At 36.4% G+C, this 13,385-nt stretch overlaps 1 protein-coding gene across 4 annotated transcripts in view; it reads left to right on the forward strand.

Annotated features, from left to right (window-relative positions):
- The window catches only part of MON2 (MON2 homolog (S. cerevisiae)), a 63,660-nt gene that overhangs the window by 18,510 nt on the left and 31,765 nt on the right, over nt 1-13,385 (forward strand). For 3 of the 4 annotated variants that reach the window (XM_010149154.1, XM_010149162.1, XM_010149169.1), the window contains exons 12-23: nt 45-126; nt 848-1,029; nt 2,842-2,954; nt 3,556-3,660; nt 3,898-3,978; nt 4,066-4,139; nt 4,217-4,307; nt 5,632-5,733; nt 8,010-8,120; nt 8,803-8,978; nt 12,144-12,306; nt 12,819-13,112. In XM_010149154.1, the coding sequence (XP_010147456.1) occupies nt 45-126; nt 848-1,029; nt 2,842-2,954; nt 3,556-3,660; nt 3,898-3,978; nt 4,066-4,139; nt 4,217-4,307; nt 5,632-5,733; nt 8,010-8,120; nt 8,803-8,978; nt 12,144-12,306; nt 12,819-13,112 (1,574 nt within the window). Of the gene's footprint in view, nt 1-44; nt 127-847; nt 1,030-2,839; nt 2,955-3,555; nt 3,661-3,897; nt 3,979-4,065; nt 4,140-4,216; nt 4,308-5,631; nt 5,734-8,009; nt 8,121-8,802; nt 8,979-12,143; nt 12,307-12,818; nt 13,113-13,385 lie in introns of all 4 variants that reach the window. The other variant, XM_010149177.1, reaches the window with a different exon arrangement.

Genomic DNA, 13,385 nt, shown 5'->3' on the forward strand with positions numbered 1-13,385 from the left:
ATATTTTGTTTCTGCTGTAAGCAAGTATATGTATTTCTTTCAAGTTAGCAGAGCTGTCTGGGAAGAAATGGTGAATGCTTGTTGGTGTGGTCTTCTGGCTGCTTTATCCCTCCTACTTGATGCAAGGTATTTGTTCTTTCATTTGTCTTGATTTTTCAAAGATGGCATTCCCTGCTGCATTTTGAACTGACTTTTGATACTGGTCAAGCTGACAGTTGTATGAGAATATGCTGGTCATGGCATCTGAGCAGACAGGTTTGCATATTAGTGACGGCTAGATTGAGTGAGGTTCTGTTAAGAGTAAGCAATACAGAAGTCTCCAGAAGTGTAGCATCAGCCTTCAATGTATTTCAATGTAGAACTGTTAATTACATTTTCCAAGGCTTGCATTTAAATTGTTTGAATTATTTTTATTGCTTTTTACTTTGACTGAGTGTTTCAACATATTGAAGTGATTCTACCATGTCCTGATTACTGTTGATAAGAGACTAAATAACATTTCAGTACTTTCTAGTACTATGCAGTCTTTGAAGTGGAAAAAACTGTTTACTAGGTAATAACTTTGGTAACTTAATTGTCTTTTTCAAAGAGTCTTTTGTTATCAAACACTGTTTTCTGAAATTAGTGTTAAATACCTCCTCATAGTTTCCTTTGCTGAGTCATTCAGAACTAAAAAACAATTTTATAGGAAACGGTTCTGAGTAATTTTGTTGATTGGTTATGCTTGCTTTTCAGTATTTATAGTGTTGATGGTTTATAGTGTATGTTCTTAGTGCTTTCAGTTTGGGTTAGCTGCCTGCTACTGTGGCATGGGTTACTTCTTATTAAACAATGTGTACTCTTTCAGCACTGATGAAGCTGCCACTGAAAATATTCTAAAAGCAGAATTGACTATGGCTGCACTTTGTGGAAGACTAGGTCTTGTAACATCAAGAGATGCCTTTATCACTGCTATTTGCAAAGGATCCTTGCCTCCTCACTATGCCCTTACTGTACTGAACAGCACAACTGCAGCTCTATCCAGCAAATGTAAGTATATAGGTTTTCCTTAATTGTGTTTCCATATATTGTCCGCTAAACCCAAATTTTCTCAGGATGGGATTGCAAAGATACACAGCTGTAGTATTTGGCTGTACTAAATTATATTAGAATCCGCAGACAGGATGTATACTACCTGCTTTCCAGAACTGGTTAGTTTTGCAGCATCTGTTGTGTATCTTTCTAGTCAACCTAAAACTTCCTGAATGCTTAGCATGTGTCAGAAATTCATATTCTAAGGAGATCTGTCTGTTATCCTAAGGATCTGTTAGGATAATTAAGATATTCAAGTTCTGAAAAGGTCTCTGGGCTACTCAGGTGCTCTAAGAGTTGGCTAGAACATCCTGCATGTGTGGTGTACTACAGTCTTCTACAGTTGTTTAGTGATGGTAGTACTGCGTAAATGAAAGATCTTAAGTTCTGGGCTCTGTATAGCTTGCAAGAAGTTGGAACAATGTTTCCCACATATTGTGGTTTAGCCCCAGCCAGCAACTGAGCACCACACAAGCAGTCACTCACCCCCTTTTCTCCCTTCCAGGTGGGATGGGGAGAGAATGGGGGGGGAGGGAACCCCAAACTTGTGGGTTGAGATTAAAAAAAACTTAATAGGACAGCAAAGGGAGAGGAAATAATAATACTGATAAAGAAATATATAAAAAAAAAAAAAGGTGATGCACAACGCAAAATGACTCACCACTTGGTCATCAATAGCCTGTCCCTAAGGAGCAACACACCCCTCCCCCAGGTCAATTCCCCTCAGTTTATATACTGAGCATGACAACTTACGCACGAAATAGCCTTTTAGTCAGCTTGTGTCAGCGGTCCTGGCTCTGTCTCCTCCCAGCATATTCTTTGTAAGAAGCTGGGAGAACAGGGGAGTATGAGAAACTGAAAACTTCCTTGGTTTTAATATAAGCATTACCTGGCAACAACTAAAGCATCAGTGTTACCAACATTGTTTCCAGCACAAATCCAAAACATAGTCCAATACTAGCTGCTGTGAAGAAAATTAACTTTTTCTCAGCCAAAAGCAGCACACTACATCCTGAGAGAATTTTGTAATTCATGGGTTATGCCAGTTGAGAATGTACTCTGTGTTTCTGATTTTGAAAATTAATTACTGTGTACCAAGAAATACACCTACCTAGAGAATATGCAGATGGATCTAACATTAAACCTCTTAATATAAAACAAAAATACCTTAGTCTGAGAACAAGGGACCAGCACTTCTACTCCAGCCCACAAGCTGAGTGTAGATCATAAGTCTGTGAAGCAGTATGCATAACTGAGTTACATGAATCTCTATGGAAATGAAGCAGTGAAGTTATTTTATATAGGTTACTCTTCTTCTTATGGCTGAGTTATAAAATGGGTGTCCTGAAGTCCTGTATTGGAAAAACATCACGTCATAGCATTTATGATGCTGTCATTTTGTGAGTGCACTAGTGCAATGGTAGCACACAGTGGTTCCATTTACACCCAGTGCCACAGGTAACTGAGTTGAGACATAGTCTAGTGCTTGTATCTTAGCACAAATATTTCGGTCTCAATGTAAAATGTATTACTGTATTGCAAGCAATATCTAATAGTTATTGAGAGGGAGTAATTACTGACTCCTTTTAACTCTGTAATGCAACGACCAATAATCTAAATATAACCAAGGGTCTCAAAGTGAGCTACCTTAAAGCTAATATTGTGAGAAAAATTATTTGGGGTGTGTTTGCCAGATAGTGGTTGTTACTACAAGTAAGTACTGGATTTTTAATTTAGGTTAATTTGTTTTTCTTTTCAATTTTCCCCTAGCATATTCCATTCAGGGACAGAACGTTCAAATGATCAGTCCTTCAAGCGAGTCTCACCAGCAAGTTGTAGCAGTAGGGCAACCCTTAGCTCTTCAGCCACAGGGAACCGTAATGGTAAGTACAACTTGTAAGTGATCTCATCCTGCTTATAACTGCTTCTTTCTGCATCTCAGTGTGCCTCAGAAATAGGCAACAGATAAACAGAATTCTTACAAATAATGGTTATCTGAAATATCATCCTAAACTTTTCATTTGGAACAGCCCTGGACAGTGAAGTTCTCTAACTGTAAAGACAACTTACTCTTGTTTTATCTGACTCACCTCAGCAGCTCCCATCTGTTCTGTTTGAAAAATCCTAGGTCTTAGCTCTGTTATGTGCCTGTGTGTGAAGGTTCACTTACATGTTTTTTCTAAGATATACTCTGATTTTGTGAAGAAGATGCACTTAAAGCTGAAGTACTTGAACTTGGGGTTTTGATTGTAATGTGAAGCAGGGAGGAGAGGATAGTGATCAAATTGTATTCGACCCCAGTGAGATAAGATTGATAGAAGGAGAGATAACAAACTACTACTCTAAAAAACATACTTTGTGTCACTGCAAGCAAAATGTAATCTTTAAGCTATGTAGTAAAATACTGCGAGATTCCTAGAAACACTGTTACTGTAGAACAATAAAAATTGTGTGGTCCTTTGCTTTTGTTTGTTTGTTTTTTAGCTAACTTCAAAAAACATCCAGTGTATGAGGACATTACTCAACTTAGCTCACTGCCACGGGGCGGTTCTTGGTACATCATGGCAACTTGTCCTGGCTACTCTTCAGGTATGATAGGAAATTTTTATGCCTTGTTTTTTGGACATAACTTGGTTTTGAGTTTTTATGTGAGCAGTAGAGAAGCTTTGTTTCTACTCATGGCATACTTTGAATTGTCTTGAGTAAGTACTGTAGCATTTCTCTTGAATTCTGTTTATCTGAAAGGCTGCCAATTAGCATGAGTGCAGTGTTAGTTTCCTCTGTCTGAAAAGCCTTTCTGCTGAAAATGATCCTTTTGTATTTCAGCATCTTGTGTGGATTCTGGGACTGAAGCCTGGTGTTGGGGGTGCATTGAAACCGGGAAGAGCTGTAGAAGGGCCCAGCACAGTGAGCATGATTATTCATTTTACAGTTAACGATTATGCAGTATTTTCTATTGCAATCTATAAGACACATTTCTGTCTCTTTTTCAAGGTTCTGACTACAGCAGTTATGACTGATCTGCCAGTTATATCCAATATACTTTCCAGGCTTTTTGAAAGCTCACAGTAAGAAACTTTATCTTATAATTAAAATAATGTGTGTATATCAGACTTGGCAGTGTTTGATAGCTGTTATTTTTCAGGTACCTTGACGATGTGTCCTTACATCACTTAATAAATGCCCTTTGCTCCTTGTCTCTGGAAGCCATGGATATGGCCTATGGAAACAATAAGGTATAAAGACAGTCCTTTATTTTCTTTTTAGATGTTTTGTGAAACAGGCAGAAGACTTGTACATTTATCCTTTAAGGTAACTATTTCTAATATTAAGACAGTAATACATTTGATACTGTAGAGTAAAAAAACTTATGAACTAGAGAATGTCTTGTTTATAATGGTTCATACAATTCTCTGAACAAGTATCATTGTGTTTCTGCTATGTGTTTTGTTAACGAAGGAATGTCCTGTGTTTCCATTAATCAGATTGTGGGTGGATAAAACTTTTAAAAGCCCATTTAATTTCAGAGGTTAGGGATTCTGAATAGCAGAGTATGTTCTGTGAGGTGCTCATGTTCATTTCAGTTTTCTTTTACAATATACTTGAGAAAAAGCCTGAGAATTTAGATATTAATAAACCTTGGATAATTCGTATTACTTGGGAAAATGATAGTATTCCTGTCAGCCGTAGTAAACAGCCTTCAGCGCAGAAAGGTTAAAGACCCCATGTTTGACTAAGATTGAATGTGTTCTCCTAGTTTTAATCTAATTCCATAACAGAGTGTCTGAAAGTTTTTCCTTGGTCTTAATCTAGAGATAATGATGACAGAAAATATGCTTTATAATATTTGATAATTATAACAACATAGAATGAATTAAAATAAGCAAAGTTTTTGTTGAAAACCAGGTGAAAATGAGAATAAAAAATCAGCAGAAATGGGAACACAATAAAAAAAAAAAACACCTGTGCAACAGTCATTTTGACTATATGCTGATTAAAAAAAAAAAAGTTAAGAGAAGATTACCAAAAATACTTGCATCTGTGTTTCATGAATGGGAATTTTATCATATTTGTGCAGGACATTTATAAAGCCAATGGAAGATAAAGTCTAAGGGGATTCTTAAATGAAATACTCTATATTGTTTGCTCATATATAATTTTAACTTTAAAAGTTGTGATGGGAAAAAAGGTTATTTTGCTAGTAAAATACGTTATAAAACTGGCTGGAGGGAGGACTATGTAAAAATGAGAGTTTTGAAAGGAGTATCAGTGCTCTGGTTATTCACAAAGCTGGAGAAAACTGTATTGAGAAACAGTGAACGAAGTATTCTTCAGGGTATGCTGTTGCTACCCCCTTGTGGCTTCTCATGAAGTACTGCAGATGCTGTGGAAACTTCCCAGCCGTGCCACCTAGGCTGTTGTGACAGCGTGCACAGCCTACGAAACAAAGTGCTTCAGTGAGATTAGTTGCACCTTAATTTATGAGTTTTAAGGTAGCAAAAGTCTCTGACACTGTCTGAGTTACCTCAAAGTCATGTGTTCAAATTCCATTTTATTAAGGAACCGTCACTTTTTGCTGTTGCTAAATTACTGGAAACAGGCCTAGTTAACATGCACAGGATTGAGATTCTTTGGCGTCCTCTTACCGGTCATCTTCTGGAGGTAACTAATTGCTTTTCTCAGTTGTACTAGAACTTAGTTTGTATTAATAAAGATCTTGTGGAAATGCATTTTTAAATTGTATTTAAAAAACAAACAAACCCAAAACTAAAGTGTATTTACATGTTTTGGTTTATCCACTTTGGTTTTGCTGTTTGAATGCATCACAATTTGAATTTAAAAGTGAATTTGTATATTTAAATTCCAGTGTTTTAAGATCAGTTATTGTCTTTGTCTTTATGATGCGCTCAGTCTTTATACATTTAAACATTGCTATGTTTAAAATGATCAATGTGTTTAAAGTGATCAATACTTTGTGTATTGATGTGTGCCATAATTAAGGTAACACAAACAGGTTTCACTTTGGATTCATACAGTACAAATATCTAGGAAGATTTTAAGATAGGGTTTTGTTTCCTTATCAGGCAGGTTGAAACCATTAGATTTACTAACAAAGGATTTGTTTGTTTTAAAAATGTTGAACCTAGCAGTTTGAATGGTCTCTTTAAGGGAATACTGTGCAAGTATAAAAATAGGTGTCATAATCCTATTTAATATTTAAGTATTCTAAGTTCAATGTGAAAAATAGCTTTGTCAGGAAAAATATCTTAAAATTTTGAATTTGAAACTAAGAGCAGGTAACAGATTGTGATTTGTAAGTTTCAGTTCTATATGTAGATATGTAGAAGAGTGAAATGCAAGAACGGGGTTAAGTTTAAAGTAGGTAAAGGAGAAACTTTCTGGAAAATGAGGGCGAAAACCTGTCAGGCACTTCCTTAGAACCAGTGCATTATTTCAAGCAGTATTAAGGATTGGCCATCTCTAACTTTCTTTATGGAGATCATCTCCACATAATCTTTTATCTAGGAGAAGAAATGTGGATACTTAGGGATTTAAAGACTTAAAGCCCAGGCATCTCTTGTCTTTTTCTTCCCCTCCAAGACAATACGGTTCACCATCCACATCTTGAGACTGTTTTCATCCAGTAAGCAGTCTGTTTCAGTCTGTTGTCCATTGTGGGTACTTGCCACTGTTTTTAAGGAAATACATGGTCTATTTCAATTTCTTTTAAAGTACTGCTTTATTTCCTTATAAACCTAAGTTGTTGAGGTACAATAGGAAAGGAGAAAACACCAGCTGCAAATTCAGTTAAACACAACCTGAGGGAAGAATTTATTCCCTGCCTCTGGAACTGATTATCAGGTCAGATTCACAGCATCATGAAGTAGTTCAAATTCTCTCTTTTTTTTATATAAGGTAACAAAAATCTAATTAATTCAGGAGAGCAGCTATGTCTTGTCTGCATTTTAACATTAAGCTAGCTCTTCTGCATTGTCCTTTTCAGTTCAGCTAGTGGCTGATAAGGGAATGGTCCACCAACCAAAATCATGACCCTTCCTTTTATTCCTGCCTTGGACTTTGATTCTGGGTTCTCATGACATCTGAGCTAGGGCTGGAAGGGTGGGTGGAAATAATTATGTAGAAGTCAGTGAAACTGTAGACCTGGCTTACTTGTTTGAGGGTAATGTGTCAAGACGTGGGAGTGCAGTTCATACGAGGTATCTATGCAGTGGATTTGAACAATGTTTTTAATTTTTCTATTATTAAAAAAAAGGCAACTAGAAAAACTATTAGGTTCAGACAATTAGGAGACAAAGAGAAGTAGAGGCATGTATTTGAAACTTAAGCTTGAAATAGTGTTTGCTGTTGTTTAGTCAAGATTTGAAATAATGGAGTGTAAGGCTTATTTTACACTACATGTAGTTACTTTTTGTATTTGAGAGTATAGAAAAGCAGACACTTTCTGTGTTGGCTGCTGTCATACTTCCTCAGCTGATGATCTTAAGCAGTGCATGAAAGATGAAACTTTGACTTTTATAGTTGCTTAAGGCTAAGTTAAACCTGAGAGTTTCAGACATTCACTGAAGAGCTGTCTGGTGCTTTTAATCAGTCATTGTCTAAATTAGCAGTTAGTATATTAATTTTGTAAAATGTATTGGCTTGAACTGCTGTGCTTTTCATTATGTTTCCTTCTGTGTCTTTCACTGCTTCCTATTGGTTCCTTATTCAGAAGGTATGTCTGTCCAAAAAATTACCTTTTTTTTTACTATTAAACCTAATTTTATCATCTAAAGATTTGTTGCATTGTTATAAAAAAATGAATATATTATTGTATGTAAATTCTAATATAATTACAATATCTGGTTTTAATATATTACATATATTCAAATCTTGGTTTAAAAAAGGTGACTTTAAACAAAACACTGCTGTGTTTTCAGGTCTGTCAGCATCCAAACTCCAGAATGAGAGAATGGGGAGCAGAAGCTTTAACTTCTCTCATTAAAGCAGGACTGACATTCAGCCATGATCCTCCATTATCTCAAAATCAGGTAAAGTTAAGTTTAGGAGCAGCTGCTTTCCTCCTTTTCTGGAACTTAAAATAAACATGAAATCAAAATCTTCCCTAGAGGAAGTTTTCTACAGTTCAGTGAATAGGAGACATCATAAAGCAATGTTACTATTGAATTTATAAAGCCTACAGCTGTAACGTTCCGATATAGCTGTTGAGAATCACCTCCTGCATTCTAATGAACTACCCTCCTTCCTTTTTCAAACATGTAACAAAGAGTGGTGATACTTTTATGTTATGTCCATTTGTTGGAACAAATCATGGATCACTCTCATGAGTGCAAAACAATTCCAGAATGTTTAGAAGTATACATGTGATGTGGTGGCAGGTAAAAAAATAAGTTGCCTAACCTAAATCACAGCTATTTAATCCATTACTAATATAAAACATTCTCATATTTTTACTGAGGTTCAATGGGTAGGTTTTTTTTCAAGGTCTTCTAATAGGAATCTGAGTCTAGCCCTGCTGCATGAGCATAAAGTTGAATGATGGTTTTTATGCAACTGTGACAGCATGCAGTAGCTACTGTTTAACGAATGAGTTACTGAATTCATTTAATGAATCTTCAGTTAGTACTATATGTTTTCACTTACTATACATAAAAATAATTAAGGATTGGTTAAATTTTAGCATCCTTAATATGCTTTATTGTTTACTTTTAGAGACTGCAGTTGCTTTTATTGAATCCACTAAAGGAGCTATCAAACATTAGTCATCCTGATATCAGGATCAAGCAGTTGGAGTGCGTGCTACAGATTTTGCAAAGTCAGGGTGACAGCTTAGGACCAGGTTGGCCATTGGTGCTTGGCGTCATGGGGGCAATCCGAAGTGACCAGGGGTAAGTGCTGGAAATAAAATTTTAAAATCACGTAAGATAAGAACACTAGAAAGACTTTTTTTTTTCTTTAATAACCACTTCGATAATAGCCATAATTTTCATTGTCATTTTTAGCTTATGAACAGTTTTACTCAACAAAAATAACAGTTTTTAATTTCTCCTGTAGCAAACTTTTCTTTCACTGAATTACTCTTTCAGTAGACCAGAGTAGTGTTCCACTCTACCCTTTCCTGTGGTCAGCATGCAGTATGTACTGAGAGCTATTCCTTGTGCCAGTTCATTTGATCTTAACCATCTGCTGGACACATCTCTGGTGCTTGCAGATAATTCTGTATGATTTATCTGTTGCTTACAGTCCCCCTGTTGTTTCTGTTTCTTCTTGAATCCTTGGGTAGTCTCTAGTGTGTGTTATCTTCTGAATACACTTTCTGTTGAAACCTTCCTCCCTAAATGGCTGCTGGTAGCACGAGGATGGAAGGTTATTTACGTACTGTGGGCAAATCCTTTATCTGACTCACACCGCTGACTGTTGCCAGCAGAGGAGGAATGTTACTGGACTGGTCCTCTTGCCAGCAAGGGAAAGTGAGGCGTGGAGTTGCAAGGAGATTTTTGTGAAATGAGTAGTGAAATGAACATCTGTCCCTGGAACTGCAAGCACTGAGAACTATACCCACACACTTAGTCCACATTATTCCTTCTTTGGTGCTAGTCAGGACTTGCACCAGGATAGCTTAGCGAGTAACCTTAGCATCAGAAGAATTCATCTTGGCATCTCTTTCCTTTGCCTCACCTTAACTTCTGTCTTCTGGCCATATGAAGACCTCCTAAAGCCCCTTAAAATGCTTGAAGGATTTTGTTCTTGTACCGTATTGCTTGCTCTGGTAGTAGTACTGACCAAAATGCCCAAGGATCTTGGCATTCTTGGTTGTAAGCATCCTCTTTTTGGTAACCGTGCTCTTTAGTACCTCCTGTTTCCAAACTTGGTGCAATGTGGTCTGTGGTTTCTGCACTCCTTTTGATTTTCACTGTAGTTGTCGATTGATGAGAATCAAGACCCTCTTCAGTTCCTTTTACATCACAAGCCTGTACCTCACTGGCAGATAAGTCAAGATCTTGTGTTTTATCTTAGTCTTCTCCTACAAAGCATATAGAATAATCTGCTTTTCTTCAACTACATATCACTGTTTGCCCACATCGTATCAACTACTGTAGGGGAAAAAAAGGAGAAAGCAAGTCTCTTTTTCCTTGTCAAACAACTGAATTTCTTGTCTCGCTTCTAGCTGTGAGCACAAGATGCAGACACTATTATCATTCTTCAAATACAAATTTACTGACCATGAGACTCTGCTCACAAGTGTCTTCCTTCTGGTCAGTGAATATCCTGGATTCCAGAACAGAAATCCATTTGCCAACCAGGACAACTTCTTGCCAGGCTGCTATAAATACAGAAGGTGTTATTTTGAGAGCCAGTGATACTTGGGTTGCTTCTTGATTGTACGGTACTAGTCTGCCAAACAAAATGAAGTCTGTCTTTGAAGAATTTTTCAGTGGCATGCCCCTGTTTATTTTAAGGATAGATAGCAACCTATATAATCTTAAGTTATCGAGCTAAGCTTGTTTCTGGCATTTGTATTTACCTTTCTGGTGCCCACCTGTAACATTAAGGACAATTTCACATTTTGAAGAGCTGTTGTCACTTGCATGAAGGACTTTGAAACCTTTCGCCAAACAGAGTAGTGTGGGACATTGAGAGATGAAATGTGTTTAATTTGTTCTAGCAGCCTCACACTGAAGATTAGCAAGAGAGGTTATTTTCCCATTCCCTCAGCTATTCAAAAGGAGTGGAGTAATTATACTTTAATTTCCTGCCTCCTTCCCTCTCAGAGTTCCTGAAGGTCACACACCTCTGGAACTTTGTAGTGGAGAGGGAACTTCAGCAGTTTTGGGTGTGGTTCACTTTTTGGACTTCTGTAACGAATATTGGGGGAAGTATTGTGTGACCATATCCTCCATGAGTGTAGCAATGAGAAGTCCTGTGGTCATGTGTTAGGATGGATGTCTCTCAGCTATGTGCATCGTATTAGAGAATTAGTTATACCTTTACTGTCCCTGTGAAGTTTCTTGTGCATTCCTCTCTCTCCCATGTCATGTTGGCTGTTACAATACAGTGGAAATGGCCGACCTGTGGTTTTCATTTCGAATGAATTGGGGGTGGGGGAGGGGAATTTAGAATTCTGAAATGTGTAACTGACATCTGTATTCTGAATTTTTTCCTGCGATATATATTCTGAAGGATTTTGAAGTTTCTGTATGACGAACCTTTGGAATTTTTCCTTTTGTAAATTAAACATTAAACTTTTAAAAAAACTTACAATGAAATTTAAATGCGGCTTCCCTATTTTGTATTATCTATACTCCATCACTCCTTTTGATTCCCTCATTTTTGTCTCTCACTAAATAAGGTTTTAGTTATAGATGTCTGTTGCTTCTGAGAGCTCTTTCTCACAAACCTTTTCCATACTACATCGTTATTTTATGTTCAGAATTTAATTCTGAAGGCAAAGTGTTTATTAAAGATCTATTGAATGGCATATATTTTGAAAATATTTTGTCTAACTTAATATAATATTGAAGCAAGTAAGGCTACCGTTATGTTAGCATGCTTCTTCTCTAATAAATAAAAATACATTTTGCCCACGTTTGGCATACTTTATGTAATTTGAAACTGCTGATACAAGAAATCATTCAGAACAGCTGACTTTTTGGAAGATTATCATGCTCAAATTAAGCAGCTTTTTTTGTCTGTTGTAGCTTTTTTTAGAATATTTCAGCTGACATATTTGAATTACTGAGTCCTAAACCTCTGGAACAGGAAAGTGGACTTTACTGTATAAAACTAGCTGAGGACCACAGGAGAGTATTAACTTCAACTTCACTAGCTCCTTAACGTGGACTAAAGTATTTGATCAGAGTTTGAAGCTTCAACTTAATGTTTTATGTCAAAAATCCTTCTAGTTGAAACATTTTAAATGTTGCAAATTTATCTCAGTTCTTTTTTTTTTCAGTTTTTAAAAATAATGCTATCTTCTGATGTATTGTATTCAGAACATTCCTGTGCTCTTGAAGAAATGTGAAATGAGTGTGTGTGTGTTTTGTTTTTTTAAGAGAGTCCTTAATACGGACTGCATTCCAGTGTCTTCAGTTGGTTGTGACAGACTTTCTTCCAACAATGCCATGTACTTGCCTACAGATAGTTGTTGAAGTTGCAGGAAGCTTTGGACTTCACAATCAAGAGCTAAATATTAGCTTAACTTCAATTGGTTTGTTGGTGAGTTTTATATTAACCTACAGTGATGCTGCTTCTGGCTTTCATTTTCTTTACTTTTTTTTTTAAATGAAAATTAATCTGTAGTGAATTCTACAAATGAAAGCCAAAACCTATTTTTTTTGAGTTCTTAATGGACTCCCATGCTCTCATTCGGAATCATATGTAAATTGAGAGAGTACAATTTATCTTTAATCTGCATGACTTCAGGGTTAGGTAAAAAAATAGTACTGTGTTGTAACCATGTTCATCAGTAACTTATTTTTAATACATTGTTTCCTGTTCTGGTACTTCATGTATAACTGGGGCCTAAAAACTGAGGCTAAGAAAAATACTTTCTATGCCTTGCAGTATTTTGGTGCTGATGATCTTCCATCAGTGTAGAGCAATTAGTATCTTGATGTACTTCACAGAATAGTTTTAAATGTGAAAAAGAGAAACAATTTATTTCATGATCATTAAGACCTTTATAATATTCTTGTTGTACAACAGCATATGTTTTATTTCTTTTGTAGTGGAATATTTCAGATTATTTTTTCCAAAGAGGTGAAATAATTGAAAAGGAGCTAAACAAAGAAGAGGCAGTGTTGCAGAAACAGGCAGAAGAAAAGGGGGTGGTGCTCAATAGACCTTTTCATCCTGCACCACCATTTGACTGTCTTTGGTTATGCCTATATGCCAAACTTGGAGAACTGTGTGTGGATCCCCGACCTGCAGTTAGAAAGAGTGCTGGGCAGACGTTGTTTTCTACTATTGGTGCTCATGGAACTTTATTGCAGCATTCAACGTGGCACACAGTAATATGGAAGGTATGATGTGTGAGCTTCCACTGAAGGTTTTTTAAATTTACATTTCACGTTTTGGTGACCATTGACATGCTGGTTTACTATCAGTTAACTATTTTATTAAGACTTTTTAAAGATAAGATGTGGTGGCAGAAGTCTGATACTGTCCTTTGTGGGTTTTGTTTGGTGGTTGGTTTCTTTTTTTCCTCACTTTCTTTTCTCTGGCCCTTAAAGCCTCTTAAGAAACGTAATTTTTGGATCTTGACAATTTCTTTCTTACTCAGTTGTATAAAAAGG

Source organism: Eurypyga helias, unplaced genomic scaffold (genome assembly GCF_000690775.1).
Source record: "Eurypyga helias isolate BGI_N326 unplaced genomic scaffold, ASM69077v1 scaffold18170, whole genome shotgun sequence".
Classification (NCBI taxonomy): Eukaryota; Metazoa; Chordata; class Aves; order Eurypygiformes; family Eurypygidae; genus Eurypyga; species Eurypyga helias.